General features: G+C 46.0%; 1 protein-coding gene across 5 annotated transcripts in view; it reads left to right on the forward strand.

Moving 5' to 3' along the window:
* The first annotated feature begins 4,193 nt into the window (after window positions 1-4,193).
* KYNU (kynureninase) overlaps window positions 4,194-22,238 on the forward strand; it is a 186,731-nt gene continuing 168,686 nt past the window's right edge. For 3 of the 5 annotated variants that reach the window (XM_056535587.1, XM_056535589.1, XM_056535595.1), the window contains exon 1: window positions 4,669-4,834. In XM_056535587.1, coding sequence (XP_056391562.1) covers window positions 4,810-4,834 — 25 coding nt within the window. In that variant the 5' untranslated portion in view covers window positions 4,669-4,809. The other 2 variants (XM_056535590.1, XM_056535588.1) reach the window with 2 other exon arrangements.

Raw genomic sequence — 22,238 nt, forward strand, 5'->3', positions numbered from 1 at the left:
TCACATTATATATAGTATCTCCCATAAGTGAGTCCACCCCTCACATTATATATACAGTATCACCCATAAGTGAGTCCACTCCTCACATTATATACAGTATATCCCATAAGTGAGTCCACCCCTCACATTATATATACAGTATATCCCATAAGTGAGTCCACCCCTCACATTATATATACAGTATCTCCCATAAGTGAGTCCACCCCTCACATTATATACAGTATATCCCATAAGTGATTCCACTCCTCACATTATATATACAGTATCTCCCATAAGTGAGTCCACCCCTCACATTATATACAGTATCTCCCATAAGTGATTCCACCCCTCACATTATATATACAGTATATCCCATAAGTGACTCCACCCCTCACATTATATATACAGTATCTCCCATAAGTGAGTCCACCCCTCACATTATATATACAGTATCTCCCATAAGTGAGTCCACCCCTCACATTATATACAGTATCTCCCATAACTGAGTCCACCCCTCACATTATATACAGTATATCCCATAAGTGAGTCCACCCCTCACATTATATACAGTATCTCCCATAAGTGAGTCCACCCCTCACATTATATACAGTATATCCCATAAGTGAGTCCACCCCTCACATTATATACAGTATCTCCCATAAGTGAGTCCACCCCTCACATTATATATACAGTATCTCCCATAAGTGAGTCCACCCCTCACATTATATATATAGTATCTTCCATAAGTGAATCCACCCCTCACATTATATACAGTATCTCCCATAAGTGAGTCCACCCCTCACATTATATATACAGTATATCCCATAAGTGACTCCACCCCTCACATTATATACAGTATATCCCATAAGTGAGTCCACCCCTCACCTTATATACAGTATCTCCCATAAGTGAGTCCACCCATCACATTATATATACAGTATATCCCATAAGTGAGTCCACCCCTCACATTATATATACAGTATCTCCCATAAGTGAGTCCACTCCTCACATTATATATATACAGTATCTCCCATAAGTGAATCCACCCCTCACATTATATATACAGTATCTCCCATAAGTGACTCCACCCCTCACATTATATACAGTATCTCCCATAAGTGACTCCACCCCTCACATTATATATACAGTATCTCCCATAAGTAAGTCCACCCCTCACATTATATATACAGTATATCCCATAAGTGACTCCACCCCTCACATTATATACAGTATCTCCCATAAGTGAGTCCACCCCTCACATTATATACAGTATCTCCCATAAGTGAGTCCACCCTCACATTATATACAGTATCTCCCATAAGCGATTTCACCCCTCACATTATATACAGTATATCCCATAAGTGAGTCCACCCCTCACATTATATATTCAGTATCTCCCATAGTTGAGTCCACCCCTCACATTATATATACAGTATCTCCCATAAGTGAGTCCACCCCTCACATTATATATACAGTATCTCCCATAAGTTAGTCCACTCCTGACATTATATACAGTATCTCCCATAAGTGAGTCCACCCCTCACATTATATACAGTATATCCCATAAGTGAGTCCACCCCTCACATTATACATACAGTATCTCCCATAAGTGAGTCCACCCCTCACATTATATACAGTATTTCCTATAAGTGAGACCACCCCTCACATTATATACAGTATCTCCCATAAGTGAGTCCACCCCTCACATTATATATACAGTATATCCCATAAGTGAGTCCACCCCTCACATTATATATACAGTATCTCCCATAAGTGAGTCCACCCCTCACATTATATACAGTATTTCCTATAAGTGAGACCACCCCTCACATTATATACAGTATCTCCCATAAGTGAGTCCACCCCTCACATTATATATACAGTATATCCCATAAGTGAGTCCACCCCTCACATTATATATACAGTATATCCCATAAGTGACTCCACCCCTCACATTATATATACAGTATATCCCATAAGTGAGTCCACCCCTCACATTATATATACAGTATCTCCCATAAGTGAGTCCACCCCTCACATTATATATACAGTATATCCCATAAATGAGTCCACCCCTCACATTATATATACAATATCTCCCATAAGTGAGTCCACCCCTCCCATTATATACAGTATCTCCCATAAGTGAGTCCACCCCTCACATTATATATACAGTATATCCCATAAGTGAGTCCACCCCTCACATTATATATACAGTATCTCCCATAAATGAGTCCACCCCTCACATTATATATACAGTATATCCCATAAGTGAGTCCACCCCTCACATTATATATACAGTATCTCCCATAAGTGAGTCCACCCCTCACATTATATATACAGTATATCCCATAAGTGAGTCCACCCCTCACATTATATATACAGTATATCCCATAAGTGAGTCCACCCCTCACATTATATATACAATATCTCCCATAAGTGAGTCCACCCCTCACATTATATACAGTATCTCCCATAAGTGAGTCCACTCCTCACATTATATATACAGTATATCCCATAAGTGAGTCCACCCCTCACATTATATATACAGTATATCCCATAAGTGAGTCCACTCCTCACATTATATATACAGTATATCCCATAACTGAGTCCACCCCTCACATTATATATACAGTATATCCCATAAGTGAGTCCACTCCTCACATTATATATACAGTATCTCCCATAACTGATTCCACCCATCACATTATATATACAGTATATCCCATAAGTGAGTCCACTCCTCACATTATATACAGTATCTCCCATAAGTGAGTCCACCCCTCACATTATATACAGTATATCCCATAAGTGACTCCACCCCTCACATTATATATACAGTATCTCCCATAAGTGAGTCCACCCCTCACATTATATATACAGTATCTCCCATAAGTGAGTCCACCCCTCACATTATATATACAGTATCTCCCATAAGTGAATCCACCCCTCACATTATATATACAGTATATCCCATAAGTGAGTCCACCCCTCACATTATATATACAGTATATCCCATAAGTGAGTCCACCCCTCACATTATATATACAGTATCTCCCATAAGTGAATCCACCCCTCACATTATATATACAGTATATCCCATAAGTGAGTCCACCCCTCACATTATATATACAGTATATCCCATAAGTGAGTCCACCCCTCACATTATATATACAGTATATCCCATAAGTGAGTCCACCAATCACATTATATATACAGTATCTCCCATAAGTGAGTCCACCCCTCACATTATATATACAGTATATCCCATAAGTGAATCCACCCCTCACATTATATATACAGTATATCCCATAAGTGAGTCCACCCCTCACATTATATACAGTATATCCCATAAGTGAGTCCACCCCTCACATTATATATACAGTATATCCCATAAGTGAGTCCACTCCTGACATTTTCGTAAATTTATCTGGTATTTTTTCATGTGACAACACTGAAGAAATGACCCTCTTTTACACTGTAAAGTAGTACTAAAACACTTCCCTCTAAAAAAATACAGAAGTAGTGAGGAAAACTCCCATTGTGGTTCATTTTTACAAAGATATAAAGTCACTTAAAGGGGAATGTCCAGTTTAAGAAACTCATATTGAAATAGGCTAATAGATGCTTGTGCATTAATAAATGAGGGGATATCCCAATAAGTCAGTCCAGGACCATGTATGGCAGTATTGCCCTAAACCAGTGGTCTCCAAACTGTGGCCCTTTAGATGTTGCAAAACTACAAATCCCAGCATGCAGTTGTAGTTTTAAAACATCTGGAGGGCCACAGTTTGGAGACCACTGCTTTAAATTATAGTCAGTAAATAAGAGTTAGATAGCAGTGAAAAGTGCATTCACTGCAGTTACATCAAGTAGGGTATCTTCTCTGACTAGGGCAGTGGTCTCAAACTGTGGCCCTCCAGATGTTGCAAAACTTCAACTCCCAGCATGCCCGGACAGCCAACGGCTGTCCGGGTATGCTGGGAGTTGAAGTTTTGCAACATCTGGAGGGCCACAGTTTGAGACCACTGGACTAGAGTCATTGGGGGAGATATATCAAAAAATGTCCAGAGGAAAAGTTAGCCAATTGCCTATAGCAACCAGAGGAAAAGTCGCCCAGTTGCCCATAGCAACCAATCAGATCGCTTCTTTCATTTTGCAGAGGCCTTGTTAAAAATGAAAGAAGCGATCTGATTGGTTGCTATGAGCAACTGGGCAACTTTTCCTCTGAACTGGTTTTGATAAATCTCCCCTATTCTCCTCCCACTTTTCTTCTCTACCTGCCCCCGACTACAATTCTACTGCCACTCCAATGCCCCTCTTAGTGCCCCCTCAAAGTGCTCCACAAAAAATAATAACCCTTTGTCCCCTACAACAAAGTTACACTACGACCTCCCTCCTTGTGTCACACAATAAAAAGTAAACCGCATAGTAATAGAATCCAATTTGTTCCCTCCAAAAATTAATAATTGTTCCTCCTTTGTGCCCCCCAGTATTAATCTTACTTTGTGCCCTCAAATAATACCCCATTGTACCCTAAAGTGCCCCCCCCCCCCCCTTATCGATGAAAAAATGTTAAAGTTTTGTCTTTTGGAAGGCAGGAAAGAGTTAATGGAGCCTTGACATATATGTTTCACTTTCCTCATACCCTTCAGGGTTTCCTCTCCAGCTCACGGTGAGTCACTTGTTTTTATGTCGGTGTTTAACGTGCGCCTATCATGCCGGGGATATATACTTCAACTATAAGATGAGATGGAGAGCATGAAAAGTTGATTCAAGGCTTCTCTCTATTGACGCTGGCGGATTGTACAGCGGTGGTCAGGATCTCTAATGTCTCGGAAACAATGCATGGGAGGTAAGCAAACGTGGCCCCGGTGCCTGCGCGCTCCTATAGACGGAGTCCTGGGAAGAGGTGTTTGAGGCTTTTCTCTTTAGTGTTGTACTTTGTGTAGGTTATAAATGTTGCACTGGTTTTACTGTATGATAGTAGTGAAATGAAAAATAGGAGGTTTTGGCTTCCACGGTGCTGTAAATAAATGATGAGCGGCAGGGGCCAAATTCGAATTTGCGATATTTTGCGAATACATGGACGAATATTCTTCCTATATTCGCCAAATTAGCATTTTTTTTCCATGCGGAAATTCGTAATGAAATTTGCATAGTGCGCATGCGCGATTATATCTTTCACCTAAAAGAAAGGAGGGATCAGTGTCCCCTTACTGGAAGTGCCGATACATGCATATTTGCTAATATTTGCATATTTTCGCAAAAAAAATAAAAATGAAAGAAAAAACGAGTATTCGTCATTACGAATATATATATATATATATATATATATATATATATATATATTACTATATTCTAAATATTCGCAAAATCACAAAGTGCTGATATTTGCGGTAAAAAAAATGCATTTCAAATATTCGCACTCAACACTACTGTATATCTGTGGTAGGGAAGTAGTGGGGCCGTAATGCTGCAGCAGTGGTGACTAGTGATCAGCGGCAAAGGCCAAATTCAAATTTGTGATATTTTGCGAATAAATGGACGAATATTCATCCTATGTTAGCGAAATTTGCATATTTGCTATATTCGTTCTCTTTTACTTTCATGCGAAAATTCGTAATTAAATTAGCATAGTGCGCATGCACGATTATTTCTTTCACCTAAAAGAAGGGAGGAATCAGTGTCATCTGACTGGAAGTGTCGATATTTGCATATTCCTGAATATTAGCATATTCCCAATTTGAATATTTACGCTCAACACTACTGTAGATCTGTGGTAGTGAAGTAGTGGGGCCGTAATGGTGCAGCAATGGTGACTAGTGATGAGCGGCATAGGACATATTCGAATTTGTGATATTTTGTGAACATATGGAAACGCTAGCAGAATGCTTGGATGTATAGGGAGAGGTATAAGCAGTAGAAAGAGAGAAGTGCTCATCCGCTGTACAGAACACTGGTGAGACCTCACTTGGAGTATTGTGCACAGTACTAGAGGCCATATCTCCAAAAGGATATAGATACTCTAGAGAGAGTTCAAAGAAGAGCTACTAAACTAGTACATGGACTGCAGGATAAAACTTACTGTATATACTCGAGTATAAGCCGACCCGAGTATAAGCCGAGACCCCTAATTTTAACCCAAAATCCCAGGAAAAGTTATTGACTCGAGTATAAGCCTAGGGTGGGAAATATATCATCCCCCCCTGTCATCATCCAGACCCCCGTCATTAACATCCTCATCATCATCACCGCCTGTCATCATCCAGACCCTCATCATCATCACCTGTCATCATCCCACACACCCCCTTCATCATCCCCTTGTCATCATCCCCACCTCCCTTCATCATCATCCCACACCCCCCCTTCATCATCCCCACCCCCCTTCATCATCCCCTTGTCATCATCCCCACCCCCTTCATCATCCCCTTGTAATCAAACCACACACCCCCCTTCATCATCCCCTTGTCATCATCCCACACACCCCCCTTCATCATCCCACACACCCCCTTCATCATCCCACACCCCCCCTTCATCATCCTCTTGTCATCATCCGCCCGCAGTGGTCTTCAACCTGCGGACCTCCAGAGGTTTCAAAACTACAACTCCCAGCAAGCCCGGGCAGCCATCGGCTGTCCGGGCTTGCTGGGAGTTGTAGTTTTGAAACCTCCGGAGGTCCGCAGGTTGAAGACCACTGCGGCCTTCGACATCATCCAGCCCCCTCTCACCCCCTTTAGTTCTGTACAGTACTCACCTCCGCTCGGCGCTGGTCCGGTGCTGCAGGGCTGTCCGGAGAGGAGGTGGTCCGGTGGGATAGTGGTTCCGGGCTGCTATCTTCACCGGGGGCGCCTCTTCTCCGCGCTTCCGGCTCGGGATAGAGGCGTTGCCTTGACAATGACGCAGAAGTACGTTGGCAATGAACGTACCTCTGCGTCGTTGTCAAGGCAACGTGACTATTCTGGGGCCGGGCCCGAAGTGCTTAGAAGAGGCCTCCCCGGTGAAGATAGCAGCCCGGAACCACTATCCCACCGGACCACCTCCTCACCGGACAGTCCTGCAGCACCGGACCAGCGCCGAGCGGAGGTGAGTACTGTACAGAACTAAAGGGGGTGAGAGGGGGCTGGATGATGTCGAAGGCTGCAGTGGTCTTCAACCTGCGGACCTCCGGAGGTTTCAAAACTACAACTCCCAGCAAGCCCGGACAGCCGATGGCTGCCCGGGCTTGCTGGGAGTTGTAGTTTTGAAACCTCTGGAGGTCCGCAGGTTGAAGACCACTGCGGGTGGAGAGTTCACTCGAGTATAAGCCGAGGGGAGTGTTTTCAGCACGAAAAATCGTGCTGAAAAACTCAGCTTATACCGAGTATATACGGTACCAGGAAAGGTTAAAGGACCTTAACATGTATAGAAGAAAGAAGAGGCAGAGGGGATATGATAGAGACTTTTAAATACATAAAGGGAATCAACACAGTAAAGGAGGAGAGGAGATTTAAAAGAAGAAAAACTACCACAAGAGGACATAGTTATAAATTAGAGGGGTAAAGGTTTCTGCAGTAATATCAGGAAGTATTACTTTACTGAGAGAGTAGTGGATGCATGAAATAGCCTTCCTGCAGAAGTGGTCGCTGCAAATACAGTGAAGGAGTTTAAGCATGAATGGGATAAGCATAAGGCTATCCTTCATATAAGATAGGGATAGGTATAAGGCTATCCTTCATATAAGATAGGGCCAGGGACTATTGATAGGATTCAGATTATTGGGCAGACTAGATGGGCCAAATGGTTCTTATCTGCCGACATATTCTATGTTTCTATGAGGTAAAGTAGTGATGAGGTAGTTATGCAGTAGCAATTTGGTCTGGTGTAGTAGTTATGTAAAAGTGGTGTAGTAGTTGTACTGTAGTGGTGTGGTAGTTGTACAGTAGTGGTGTGGTAGTTGTACAGTAGTGATGTAGTAGTTGTACAGTAGTGGTGTAGTAGTTGTACAGCAGTGGTGTGGTAGTTGTACAGTAGTGGTGTGGTAGTTGTACAGTAGTGGTGTGGTAGTTGTACAATAGTGGTGTAGTAGTTGTACAGTGGTGGTGTAGTAGTTGTACAGTAGTGGTGTGGTAGTTGTACAGTAGTGGTGTGGTAGTTGTACAATAGTGGTGTAGTAGTTGTACAGTGGTGGTGTAGTAGTTGTACAGTAGTGGTGTGGTAGTTGTACAGTAGTGGTGTGGTAGTGGGAGGGGAGATACCATGATCGCTACGGTCTGAAGAACTCCAAGCATTGTGGTAGAGATTTTGCGTAGTACGATTGCAGTACTTTTCGTTCTTATTAGAACCGCATTTCTCTAGAGCATACCACCTGAAGATCGTCTCCTGCCTGCCTCGGAACATCTGAAGAAGGAGAAGATCTTGAAGACTGCAGCTCCGGAAGAAGCCGACGAAGAACCTGGAAGAAGGGAATCGGCGGTGAATTCCGGAACAGCGGCGAAGAGGAAGGCGGCGCAGAATCTTTTCGAAGAAACTCGCTGCCTCTGGAGAAGGATTTGCATAGCTCCTCCCACCGGAACCGGATCTGCATAGCTCCTCCCACCCGGGAAAGAAGACTTTGCGAAGCCTCTCTCCACAAGCAAGCAAGGAAGCGGAAAAGAGCCTGCTGGAAGAAGCCATGGCCTCAACCAGCAAGTCCACCCAGGAGGCTGCAGGGCAAGGCCTGGAGGTCCAGCCCCAACCACAGCAAGCTTCAACCTCCACCACGGCAAGGCAGAAGGGCGGCAGAATTCCTAACCTGGAAGCTCCAACCCTGGAGCCCTGGATGAGGCAGACTGTTGCCTTGAAGCTCAAGCCCGTGGACGGAAGGGTGCCGGACATGTCCCACGACGTGTTCTGCAAGAAGATGCTGGCGGATCAAGGCTTCCCCACGGCTGACACCCTGGGAATAGCAACCTTCTTTTCGGGAATCTTCTACATCACCTTTGCCACCATTGGGACCTGTAGAAGATACTGGGAGGTGGTGAAAGCGGCGAGTCCCGAATCCCCTTTCTCTCGCTTTGTGGGCAACTGCCTTATTCAAAGAGAGGAGAGGCGGGTGACGGTCTCAATGCGGAACCCACACACCCCAGGCACGGACATCTCGACCTTCCTGAAGCGCTTCTGCACCGTGGTGAGGGAGCCCACCCGCATCCTGAACTCACTCGGATACTGGACCTGCAAGTGGTCTGTGGTCGTCAGACTCAACAAGAACCCTGCTTCTCCAGACGGACTACAGCACCTGCCAACGACATTTTCCTTGGGCAACTCCACAGGACTTATCTTCTACCCGGACATGCCGCAGACCTGCAGGAGATGTGGCAAGATGGGCCACGAGGGCAAGGACTGTACGGAGGATGCCTGCAGGTATTGCCGTGTGACAGGTCACACGACCAAGGACTGCCCCAAGAGCAAGACCTGCAACCTCTGCGGACTGGCAGCCCACAGCTACAAGGACTGCCCCCAGAGGGAGAGAACATGGGCATCTGTGGCAGCGAGAGCACCGAAGCCAGCCCCAGCTCCGGAGCCAACACCACGGATGGCCAAGCCGACCAAGGAGGGTAAGAAGGCGAAAGCCACCACCCCTGCCCCGTCCCGCCCCTCCCCTGCCCCTCCCGCCCCATCCCCTGCCCCTCCCGCCCCATCTCCTGCCCCATCCCGCCCCACCCCTGCCCCATCCCGTCCCACCCCTGCCCCATCCCGTCCCACCCCTGCCCCTCCTGCCCCATCCCGTCCCACCCCTGCCCCTCCTGCCCCATCCCGTCCCACCCCCGCCCCTCCTGCCCCATCCCGCCCCACCCCCGCCCCCCGTACCCCACCCCGGCCCACCCCTGCCCCCCGTACCCCACCCCGGCCCACCCCTGCCCCGTCCTCCCCTGCCCGGCCCACCCCTGCCCCGTCCTCCCCTGCCCGGCCCACCCCTGCCCCGTCCTCCCCTGCCCGGGCACTCTCTCCTGCCCCCCGCCCCACCCAGCCTCCTTTCTCTCCTGGCCCAGCAGCACCTAACCCCCCTCCAGCTGCTGGTGCCCGCCCTTCGGAGGACTTTCCTGTGCTTCCTCCCCCAGGTACCATACAGAGGAAGAGGAAAGGAAGGGACAACGTATCAGAAGAGTCCCACAAAAGAAAGATAATCGAGACCTGCGAAACCCCTCAAGCTTCAGATGAGGAGGAGGAGATGGAGCAGGTCTGCGAGAGCCCTGAGGCTTCAGAAGGAGAGGAGGTGATGGAGCAGGCCCAAGTGGAGCAGGTCCAAGCAGAGCCAGTCCAAGCTCAATCTATGGAGGAGCTGCTGCAGGACCCAGAGGTTAAGAAAATCCTGGACACTCCGTCCAACACGGTCTACGACGAGTTCTTGGAAGGGCGCTACGAGAAGCCACACGAGCCGACAGGCGCCAGAGAAGAGGACCCGTCCGACCAGACTGGTAACTAGTATCAGAACTAACCTCTCTTTTTTTTTATTCCCATGGCTGATCTCAACATCTTCTGCATTAATGTGAGGAGTATTAGAGCTTGGTTTAGATTCCAGACTGTTCTTACGTTCTTAGATTCCCAGAGGTGTGATGTTTACATGTTGCAGGAATGTGCTTTGTCTGCTTCTAGGTCTTACAACCATCTGGCCAGGCAGTGGCCTCACGGCCCTTCCTACTGGTCTGGTGGGGGCGACAATAGGTCTGCGGGGGTGGCCATCCTGATCAGGGGAGGTAACTTTGCACTTGATTCCGTCCGGGAGCTCGTCTGTGGCAGACTTCTTGTCGCAGACGGTTCCTGGGCGGGTGAGCCCGTGCGGCTCATCAACGTGTACGCCTCCCCTGAGAGGGATGTCCGACTGGAGGTTCTCCAGGCCCTGCGGGCTGAACTCGCCACCACTAGGGCAGTAGTGTTGGGTGGTGACTTCAACTGCCCCATTGAGGTGGACGGGCGCAGTTCTGGCACATCCGCCAACCTGGACGTGACGTCTAAACTGCTGATTGAGATGGTGACGGAGGCATCCTTGCAGGACGTTGTCGGGTCCATCGGGAACGGCTCCGTAAACTATACGTGGAGCCGCCCCGATGGCTCGCTCCGTTCTCGGATAGACTTCATCTTCACTTCGAGAGCAGTCAGAAAGGTGTCGTACTCTATGGTCCCCTGCTTCTTCTCTGACCACAGGGCCATTCGATTCCGGGGGACTCTGGGCCATGGATTCCCACCTGGCCCAGGCTCCTGGAAGTTGAATTGTGCCCTGTTGGAGCAGAGGGAGGTCATGGAGGAACTTAGGGATGCGTACCTTGTATGGCGAAATGACAAATGTCTGTTCAAGTGCATCAGCGATTGGTGGGAATATGTTAAAGTCGAATTCCGTTGTTTCTTTCAGGCAAAAGGCAGACAACAGGCGTGTGCGAAGAAGTGGGACTTGAGGAAACTGCAGCGCGAGCTGCGGTCCCTGCAGGACCTGCTCCAGTGTGGCTGGGACGTCAGGGAGGAGCTGGAGGAGACCAAAAAGAGCTTGAAAAGGCACTTTGAGGAGGAATCCAAGCGAATCGTCTTTCGTTCCAAGGTGGAGAACCTGGAGAAGGGTGAGAAATGTAACTCTTTCTTTTTCAGGAAGCTCCATGCCGGCCACACGCCCCTGACTGAGCTACGAGATGAGACCGGACACATGAGGAGCGGCAAGGAGGAAGTGATGGGGGTCGTCCACGACTTCTACAGCAACCTCTATGCCCCCAAGTCATCCGACCCCGAAGCCGCCGAGAGGTTCCTGTCAGGTGTCACTAACGTTGTTGATCCCGCAGGTGCGGCGGCTATGGACGATCCCTTGACGGTGGGGGAGCTGCTCTCTGCCGCTAGATCCTTTAAGCCCGGCAGGACCCCGGGCAGTGACGGTCTCCCGGCCGAGCTCTACGTAGCGCTGGGTGACCTGATCTGTCCGGACCTGTTGGAGGTGTACGAGGAGATGGTGGTGGGGGGCAGAATGCCTCCGTCGTTGAGGGAAGGGATGATCACGATCTTGTATAAGCGGAAGGGGGAGAGATGTGACCTGAAAAACTGGCGTCCCATCTCTCTCCTGAACGTGGACTACAAGATCCTCGCCAAGGTGCTGGCCAACAGGCTGAAACCTGTCATGGGGCAGATCGTCCATCCGGACCAGACCTGCAGCATTCCTGGCCGCAGGATTGCCGACAGCCTTGCCCTTGTGAGAGACACGGTCCATTACATCCAGGACCGCGGGGGCCGCGCCGCCCTGGTCAGCTTAGATCAGGAGAAGGCGTTCGATCGTGTCTCCCACGCATTCATGGACAGGGTTTTGCGCAGGCTGGGTCTGGGGAAGATGTTTTGCTCTTTTGTTAACGTTATGTATTTTGACATTTACAGCACGGTGTTGGTGAACGGCTGGAAGACTGACCCCTTTTCCATTCTTTCAGGGGTTAGACAAGGCTGCCCTCTTTCACCTCTCCTTTTTGTTTGTGTTATAGAGCTCTTCGCTGAGACTATCCGGCAGAATGGAGAGATCAGAGGGATCACCGCACCAGGACCAGATCGCCACGAGGTCAAGTGCTCGCTCTACATGGACGACGTGACCGTCTTCTGCGCTGACCAGCGTTCGGTGACTGCACTCGTCCAGACCTGCGAGGACTTCGGCAGAGCTTCGGGGGCAAAAGTCAACTGCGGGAAGTCGGAGGCCATGCTCTTCGGGGAGTGGCACCTGGCTTCTTCCGCCCCCTTCCCCTTTACTATTAAGCCGGACTTCATTCAAATTCTTGGAGTCTGGTTCGGGAAGGAAGGAGCGGCCCTTAAGTCTTGGCAAGACCGACTAGGAAGGATAAACTCAAAGATCGGACTGTGGAGCTCCAGAAAGCTCACGATGGAAGGCAAGGCACTTGTCCTGCGGAGTGAAGTTTTGCCTGTGCTCCAATATACCGCACAGGCCTGGCCTCCCCATACCACCGTTTGCAAGGCCATCACCCGGACAGTGTTTGGCTTCGTCTGGGGCAAAATGGACAGAGTCAAGAGGACCGTGATGTACAAGGAACCCCGCAAGGGTGGGAAGGGAATACCCGACATCCCCGCTCTGCTGAGGGCCTCCTTTGCATGTGTCACGGTGCAGCGGACTCTTGTTGAAAAGACTGGCTCAGCGGGCAGGTCCATGTCTCGCTTGCTTCTCATGCCCCTCTGGAGACAGCTGGGCTGGGACAAGTGGGACAGCTCCATCCCTTACAACTGGAACACTCCCTGGTTCTATGGGGATGTTGTCCGGTTTGTGAGGGAGCACCAGCTGGAAGGACTGAAACCCGACCTATGGAAGCCGAAGACAATCCACAAGCTCATCCGAGCTAAGGACTTGACCGAGCTGGTTCCGGGACTCCCCGCAGCCACTGCAGAGACAGTTTGGAACAATGTGGCCTCAAAGCGGCTTACCAATGGACACAAGGACTTGTCGTGGATGGCCGTCATGGGAGGTCTCTCTCTCAGGTCATTCATGCATGCCCGCAACCTGTGCAAGACCCGGTACTGCACCCGTTGCCCCTACGTGGAGGAAACATCTTTCCACGTGTTTTGGCAGTGCCCCTTTGCACAGGGTCTGTTGGACGCCCTAGAACATGAACTCAGAGACTCAGTGCCCAGGAGCTGCCTATCGTACCATTCGGTGCTTTACGGCCTGTTCCCTGGGACCCACGACGTGGAGGCCATCCAGGAGGCCTGGCGCCTTATGAACTGTTTTAAGGACGCAGTGTGGCTCTCCAGGAACCGCCTCGTGATCAACAGGGAAAACATGTCCGTCCGGGACTGCCGCAGGTTCATCAAGAACCTGCTTAGAGACTATTCCATCTTGGACAGCTCGGCCGTTGATGAGGAAGAAGAGGAGTGAAGACCCCTCTCCTTCTCCCATGTCTCCCTGAAGATACAGCCCAACAGTTTGGCCCTGTGATCCGCCCCCTCCCTACCCCCACATAGTCGCCCACACCCCTACCCCGATCACAGATTGTATTATTAGGTTTTTGTTTGATCTCTTGTGCTTTTCTATTGCAGGATTGAGCTGAATGTTAGAGTAGCATGGTGTGCGATGTATAGCTTAGGGAACCTTTGCTGTGTATTGTACTATCATGCTTTGTGTGACTGTAATTTATTGTACGACTTGTAATGACTGAACGGAAAATAAAGCTCTTTCAATCAAAAAAAAAAAAAAAAAAGTGGTGTGGTAGTTGTACAGTAGTGGTGTAGTAGTTGTACAGTGGTGGTGTGGTAGTTGTACAGTAGTGGTGTGGTAGTTGTACAGTAGTGGTGTGGTAGTTGTACAGTAGTGGTGTAGTAGTTGTACAGTAGTGGTGTAGTAGTTGTACAGTAGTGGTGTAGTAGTTGTACTGTAGTGGTGTAGTAGTTGTACTGTAGTGGTGTAGTAGTTGTACTGTAGTGGTGTGGTAGTGACACAGTATTTATCTAATTGTTCAATAGTAGTGACAAAATCATGTGGTAGTGGTGCAGTAGTGATGTAGTGAAGGTTAAATGGTTGTGGCAGTGGTACAATAGTGTTACGATAATAGTAATATTATGGTACAATAGTGTTACGGTAATAGTAAAGTAGTGGTGTAGTAGTACTTGGTCATTGGGGCTGTATTAGTGCAGTAGTGGTACAGAAGTAGTTAAAGAGGTTTCAGATCGCGGGGGTCCGACCGCTGGGGCCCCCCGCAATCTCCCATACGGGGCCCCGGCTCGCTGGCCAGATAGCGGGTGTTGACCAACGCTTTGTTCGGTGGTCAACACGCCCCCTTCCCGCTGGCTGCCGGGCCCTGTACAGGAGATTGTGGGGGGGCCCCAGTAGTCGCACCCCCATGATTTGAAACTTACCCCCTATCCTTAAGATAGTGGATATGTTTTTCAGCACTGGATATCTCCTTTAAGTAGTGGCAAAGTAGTGGTCAGGTAGTAATGAGGTAGCTGTGCAGCAGCAATTAGGTTTTGGTGAATGGTGGTGCAGTAGTGGTTATCTAGTTGTTCAGTAGTAGTGATGAAATGGTGTGGTAGTCATGCAGTAATGATGTAGTAAAGGTTAAATGGTTGTGGCAGTGGTAAAGTAGTGTTATGGTAATAATAAAGTAGTGATACAGTAGTGCTTGGATTGTGGTGCAGTATTGGTACAGGAGTAGTGCAATAGTGATTCACTACTATTAAGTACTATGCCATTGCACATCAGGAGGACATAATAAAAATAAAAAAAATGCAATTCTGGGCTTTTGTAATTTTTTTACTTTAACGCCATTTACCATACGGGATATAAAATGTTATATTTTAATAGTTTTGATAATGATGCATGCAACAATACCTAATATGTTTATTATAAAATGTTTACATGTTTTTTATATGAAAAATGGGAAAAGGGGGGTTATTTGAACTTTTAATAAGGAAGAAGTTAAAGGAGTACTCTGGTGGAAAACATATTTTTTTTAAATCAACTGGTGCCAGAAAGGTAAACAGATTTGTAAATTACTTTAAAAAAATCTTAATCCTTCCAGTACTTATTAGCTACTGAATACTAAAGAGGAAATTGTTTTCTTTTTGCAACACAGTGCTCTCTGCTGACATGTCTGTCCATTTTGGCAACTGTCTAGAGCAGCATATGTTTGCTATGGGGATTTTCTCCTACTATGGACAGTTCTTAAAATGACGATAAAAACAAGCAATCTCCAGGTAGCAGAGCGGGATCAATGGAAGCGCTGAGACCAGATAAGAAGTTAAAAGGATTTATTTCCCATAATGCAACGCGTTTCACGGTCACCCGCTTCCTCAGGCATCAGGTTGCCTGAGGAAGCGGGTGACCGTGAAACGCGTTGCATTATGGGAAATAAATCCTTTTAACTTCTTATCTGGTCTCAGCGCTTCCATTGATCCCGCTCTGCTACCTGGAGATTGCTTGTTTTTATCGTGATTCTATTTCAGCGGGACGAAGCTGCAGAGACCTTTTGATGATACGCCCTGTTCCATTGTTGTACTTGGTTGGAGTACAACTTCATGTGGTAAGCGCAATTCACACTTAGCGTTACCAACTCACCTTTGGCGTTACACTACGGAGCACATCCGTTTGTGCTTTTTTATTTCAGTTCTTAAAATGGACAGAGATGTCAGCAGAGACCACTGTTGTCATGATGTCAGCAGAGAGCTCTGTGTTCCAAAAAGAAAATAATTTCCTCTGTAAGTAATTTACAAATCTGACTTGTTTGCAAGGATAGGTATAGCGCCCGGCACTGCTGTATCCAATCAGCCACTAGGATATACGGGGTAGGTAAGCTGCTGTGACCTCGGGGTGGACAATGTCTGCTGCGTGGAGGTGCAGACCAATAAGTAAAGGTAACTTGTATTGGCTAGTTGAACGAGGAAGAAAAAAAAGTCGCACTCACCAACCAGGAGCAGTATACAAAATCTTGTCCTTTATTCACTCCAGCAGATTCACACGGTGCAACTTTTTTTTCTTCTTCGTTCAACTAGCCTAATTTACAAATCTGTTTAACTTTCTGGCACCAGTTGATTTGAAAAAAAAAAAAAAAAAAAAAAAAACGTTTTCCACTGGAGTACCCCTTTAATGTGAGTATTTATAATTTATAATTTATAATTTTTTTTTCTATACTTTATTGGTCCCTTAGGGGACCAATAGAACATCATTGCTCTTCATTCCATAGAACATCATTGATCTGTGTGATCTGCAATCATTTGGTAAAGCCTGGTCCAGACAGGCTCTATCAAATGCAGAGCCATGGACCAAAAGGAAGCAGAGGTAAGCCCTGCAGCTACCTCCACAGTGAATCGCCAACCCCCTTCCCTCACGATTGTACCGCAGGGGGGGCGATCCACTCCACTAGACCTCCAGGGACAGATTAAAGGTCCCTTTAGATGCCGCTGTCAGTTTTGACAGCAGCGATCTAAAGAGTTAATAGCCGGCGGTTAATAGCCGGTGGCCTCCAGCTACTGAAAACAGGTGAGGGTTACCAGGTGTGGAGCGGGCTTGAGTCAGAAGCCTGCTCCATATACCCTGTGCAGCACCATGATGGACTAGTTCTATCATGGGTCACAAAGGGGTCAAGAATCTTCTCGGGGTGTCAATGTGCTGCCCCTGTGAAGGTGCCGCCTGGGTCCAATTGTAGGGCCGGCCTTGGTAATAGAGGTACAGAAGTGGTGTAGTTGTAGTAGTTGTGTGAAAGCATTGTGGTAGTGATGCAGTAGTTATCTAGTTGTTCAATAGTGGTGACAAAATGGTGTGGTAGTGGTGCAGCAGTAATGCTGGATTCATTACGTTGTTGTGCAGTAAGGGTGCAATGATAGTAAAGTAATGATATAGCATTGGTTATGCAGTGGTGCAGCAGTAATGCTGCATTCATTATGTAGTTGTGCAGTAAGGGTGTAGTCATATTAAAGTAGTGATGTAGTATTGGCAATATAGTGGTGCAGCAGTAATGCTGCATTCATTACATAGCTGTGCAGTAAGGATGCAGTCATAGTAAAGTAGTGATTTAGCATTGGTAATGTAGTGGTGCAGCAGTAATACGGCATTCATTACATAGTTGTGCAGTAAGGGTGTAGTCATAGTAAAGTAGTGATATTGTATTGGTTATGCAGTGGTGCAGCAGTAATGCTGCATTCATTAGGTAGTTCTGCAGTAAGGGTTCAGTGATAGTAAAGTAGTGATATTGTATTGGTTTTGTAGTGGTGCAGCAGTAATGCTGCATTCATTACGTAGTTGTGCAGTAAGGGTGCAGTGATAGTAAAGTAGTGATATAGCATTGGTTATGTAGTGGTGCAGCAGTAATGCTGCATTCATTACGTAGTTGTGCAGTAAGGGTGCAGTGATAGTAAAGTAGTGATATAGCATTGGTTATGTAGTGGTGCAGCAGTAATGCTGCATTCATTACATAGTTGTGCAGTAAGGGTGTAGTCATATGGTAAAGTAATGCTATTGTATTGGTTTTGTAGTGGTGCAGCAGTAGTGAGAGAGCAGTGCAGTAGTAAATCAGAAGTACTGTAGTTATATAGTTATACATTAGTGATACGTAGTGATAGAGTAGTGATAACATATAACTGCAGTGGTGCAGTGATATTACAGTAATTAAGTAAAGTGCAGTAATGGGTTGGTAGTGATATGGTATTCATACAGTAGTGGGGAGATGAGATAGTGATGCAACATTGGTGCAGTAATCTTCAGTAGTTGCGCAGTAGCCGTTCAAAAATACACAGTCCTGGTGATGTAGTGGTGCAACACTGGTTAAACTGAGGTAATATATGACTTCAGTTGCTGCCTTTAGAGTAGTATTTCCCAACCAGCGTGCCTCCAGCTGTTGCAAAACTACAACTCTCAGCATGCCCGGACAGCCGTTGGCTGTCCGGGCATGCTGGGAGTTGTAGTTTTGAAACAGCTGGAGGCACACTGGTTGGGAAACACTACTTTTAAGTGTAATTCATTATGCACAAGAAAATTATTCTATTCCTCCTGCCCATAGATGACAAATAAAGTTTTATTATTGGTTGTCAGATTAAAAGAATATATATGTATTTATATGTCAGCATCTAATAATCTAGAAAGTCTGATATACAGTATAATATGCACAACCTGTTTTAGAAATATCATCATATATGCACTGTGCAGGGTGCAAAGAGTATGTTGACCCCGACCATTGGCTTCTTTATCTTACTCAATTCTTGTTTAAATGTAATATTAACTTGGGAAAGGACACCGATAACTCACTGAGCTATAACCTGTAACCCTAGGACAAAACACAGCGCATTAGCAAAAAACAAACCATAGCGCAACGCATAGCAAAAAACACAAACCACAGCGTTACACATAGCAAAAAACAAACCACAGCGCAACGCATAGCAAAAACACAAACCACTGTGCAACACATACGAGCTGCACTCTGTGTTTCTGCAAAGATGTGATCTGATCATAATGTTACATACTCATAATAATCGGATCATTCTAGGGTTTCTTTAACTGTATTTTTGTCTGTCAGTGATTTGAGTAAATGTTGATTATTTTGTCATTTTTCTTCTTCATATATTTTAACGTGCAGCTTTGTACCAATTCTAAGTTGTATGGATCTGTCTATATATTATCTATCTATCTATCTATCTCATATCTATCTATCTATCTATCTATCTCATATCTATCTTTCTATCTACAGTGGGGATCAAAAGTTTGGGCCCCCTGCAGAGTTAATATCTTGTACTGCCCCCTTTGGCAAGTATCACAGTTTGTAAACGCTTTTTGTAGCCGAGAGTCTTTCAATTCTTGTTTGAGGTATCTTTGCCCATTCTTCCTTACAAAAGTCTTCCAGTTCTTTGAGATTTCTGGGCTGTCTGTCACGCACTGCTCTTTTAAGGTCTATCCATAGATTTTCAATTATGTTAAGGTCAGGAGATTGTTATTATTGCTATTATCTAAAAAAATAAAAAATAAAATAAAAAGTCCCAACAAGCAGTACATCCACTCAGATGCAATATCTACAAAGGTGCACGCCGTCATCGGGTTCCTGGTCAGGAAATCCAGCATCAACCCATAGAAAGAACCGCAGCACATGCGGTCCTTTATATCTATCTATTAATCTCTCTCTCTCATATCTATCTACCTATCTCATATCTATCTATTTATCTCATATCTATCTATCTCATATTTATCTATCTATCTCATATCTTTCTATCTATCGTTCTTTCTATGTCCCATTTTTCCTTCTTTTTCTTTCTTTTCTTTTTTTTCCTTTTCAATCTTTCTTACATCCGATTGTCACTTGTTCTTGTTTAAACATAACACCGGCTCTGTCTGGCCGCTCTAGACAAACACGCCAAAGAAAGAGCACAGCAGAAAAACACATATTAGTGCATTTTCTGCCACTAACCTAAGTATTTTTAAATTGGTTTCTAAGAACCAATTGCGCGGCCTTGTCTGTGAGTCACATTTTAATAAAGCATTAGTACATAGTTACAGGATAAAGATCGGCCTTGGAAACCCAAAGTCATTTCACTCAATTATATTTGAAAAAGTTCATAATAAGTTTTTCACAGCAACAAAACCTAATGTCAGGATAATGATGTGTGACAGCCGACTGTGCGAAGTCCATTATGACTTATCCATGTTTATGGTCCTGTCGAGCAGACATATCGCTGCCATTCACTCTGTAATGTGTCACAAAAACACAATAGAAGCTTTTATAGTTTTCAGTGTTTTTAAATCCAAATATTTGGGCATTAGATACATTGTTGCTGGAGAAGGCAGATGTCCTCAGTTTCTAACCTAATATTCTTGTATTGAAGATAATTAATAAAACTCTGAAATAACAAGAAAAAAGTGGGAGCGACTGCTGACAAATGGCTGAAGGAAGGCTCTGGCGTAGGTGCTTCATTTTAAGTCTTATTGAAATTAAATTGATTTGAGGCACATGCAGTGCCTGACCGGCCGGTCCAATCAGACGTTGTCCGAGGGCCCGGCCGGTTAAAGGGCCCACTGCTGCTGCTACGAGTGTCCCGGATCCCAGGCAGACACGCACATACAGCAGAACTCGTCTCCTCTGTCTGAGCCACATCTGCAGCTTTACACAGAGGAGACGTGACCTCCGCCCCCACGCAGCACAGGCGGTGGGGGGCTTAACTGCTGCCTATCCCTATGGGGGGGATTAACTGCTGCCTATACCTATGGGGAAAGGGGGGGGGGGGGGGTTAACTGCTGCCTATACCAATGGGGAAAGGGGGGATTAACTGCTATGCTGCCTATACCTATGGGGAAAGGGGGGTTAACTGCTTACTACCTATGGTGAAAGCAGGGGTTAACTGCTGCTTATATCTATGGGGAAAGGGGGGGGGGGGATTAACTGCTGCCTATACCTATGGGGAAATGGGGGTTAACTGCTGCCTATACCTATTGGGGAAAGGGGGGGTTAATTACTGCCTACACCTATGGGAAAGAGGGGGATTAACTGCTGTCTATACCTATGGGGAAAGGGGAGGTTAACTGTTGCCTATACCTATGGGGAAAGGGAGGATTATCTGCTATGCTGCCTATACCTATGGGGGAAAGGGGTGTTAACTGCTGCCTGCTATACCTATGGGGAAAGGGGGGATTAACTGCTGCCTATACCTATAGGGATGGGAGGGGTTAACTGCTGCCTATACCTATAGGGAAAGGGGGGGTATTAACTTCTGCCTATACCTATGGGGAAAGGGGGGGTTAACTACTGCCTATACCTATGGGGAAGGGGGGGGGGGAGTAACTCTGCTGCCTATACCTACAGGGAATGGGGGGGGGGGGGAAGTACCTAACTTTATACCTGAATGCACAGCTGCCTAACTACCTCACTAGCCCCCTAACTTCCTACCTGGCTAGTCACCTACCTACATATCTGGCTTCCTGATCTACCTACCTTGTTACCTATTTACCTAGCTACTTACCTACCTGCCCTTTTACTGTGCAGGACACCAAGGAGGGCATTATTACAGTTTGTGGGCCTATAGATGGGCAGATTGTGTAGAGGAGGGGAGGACACTTAAAAAAATGTAGAGTCTGACATGTTTGTCCTGCAGATGTTAAGAGATCGGCATGGCGGTCTGATCGAGACGGAAATACATAATTATGAGTCCCAAAATGTAACTGTAATCACACTCATATGGTATACACACCCTGTGTACAGCTGGTATGCCAAATGCTCTAGGTACGCCCCTGGGCTTATGAAAGACTTGGCTGTAAATAAGCTTGATGTGAAAAAAGACAGAAAAAAAAAAGGTCAGTCTTGTACCAGTGCACCGATGAGATGCCTGGGGTAAGACCCACATACAAAATTGAGAATTTGAATGTTTAAATTCTAGTTTAATGTCTAAGACTTTACAATAAGATTCAGGTCCACTATGCCACCAAGCTCAGTCTCCCTCTTCCATTAAACTCTTGAGGATAATAATATTAGGATTATTATAATGATTGTTATTAATATTATGCTTAACAATAATAATAATAACTATTAGTATCTATCTTTATTCCTACATATCCGGACTCCCTAAATATTTGTTTATCTATTATCTATCTGTATGTTTATCAATCTCTCTCTTTCTATTATCCATCTATCTATCTCATATCTTTCTATTATCTCTCTTTCTCTCGTGCTCTCTGGGTGCATTTACATTGCGGAGATTCCATCTGGTGGCAACCGCCGAAAATACTTTGGAGCTAGGGCCACGGGGCACATGGGTCTATCTATCTATTGTAGTATTACTGCTGCACCACTACCACACCATTTTAT

The sequence above is a fragment of the Hyla sarda genome, chromosome 8, assembly GCF_029499605.1.
Source record: "Hyla sarda isolate aHylSar1 chromosome 8, aHylSar1.hap1, whole genome shotgun sequence".
NCBI lineage: Eukaryota > Metazoa > Chordata > Amphibia > Anura > Hylidae > Hyla > Hyla sarda.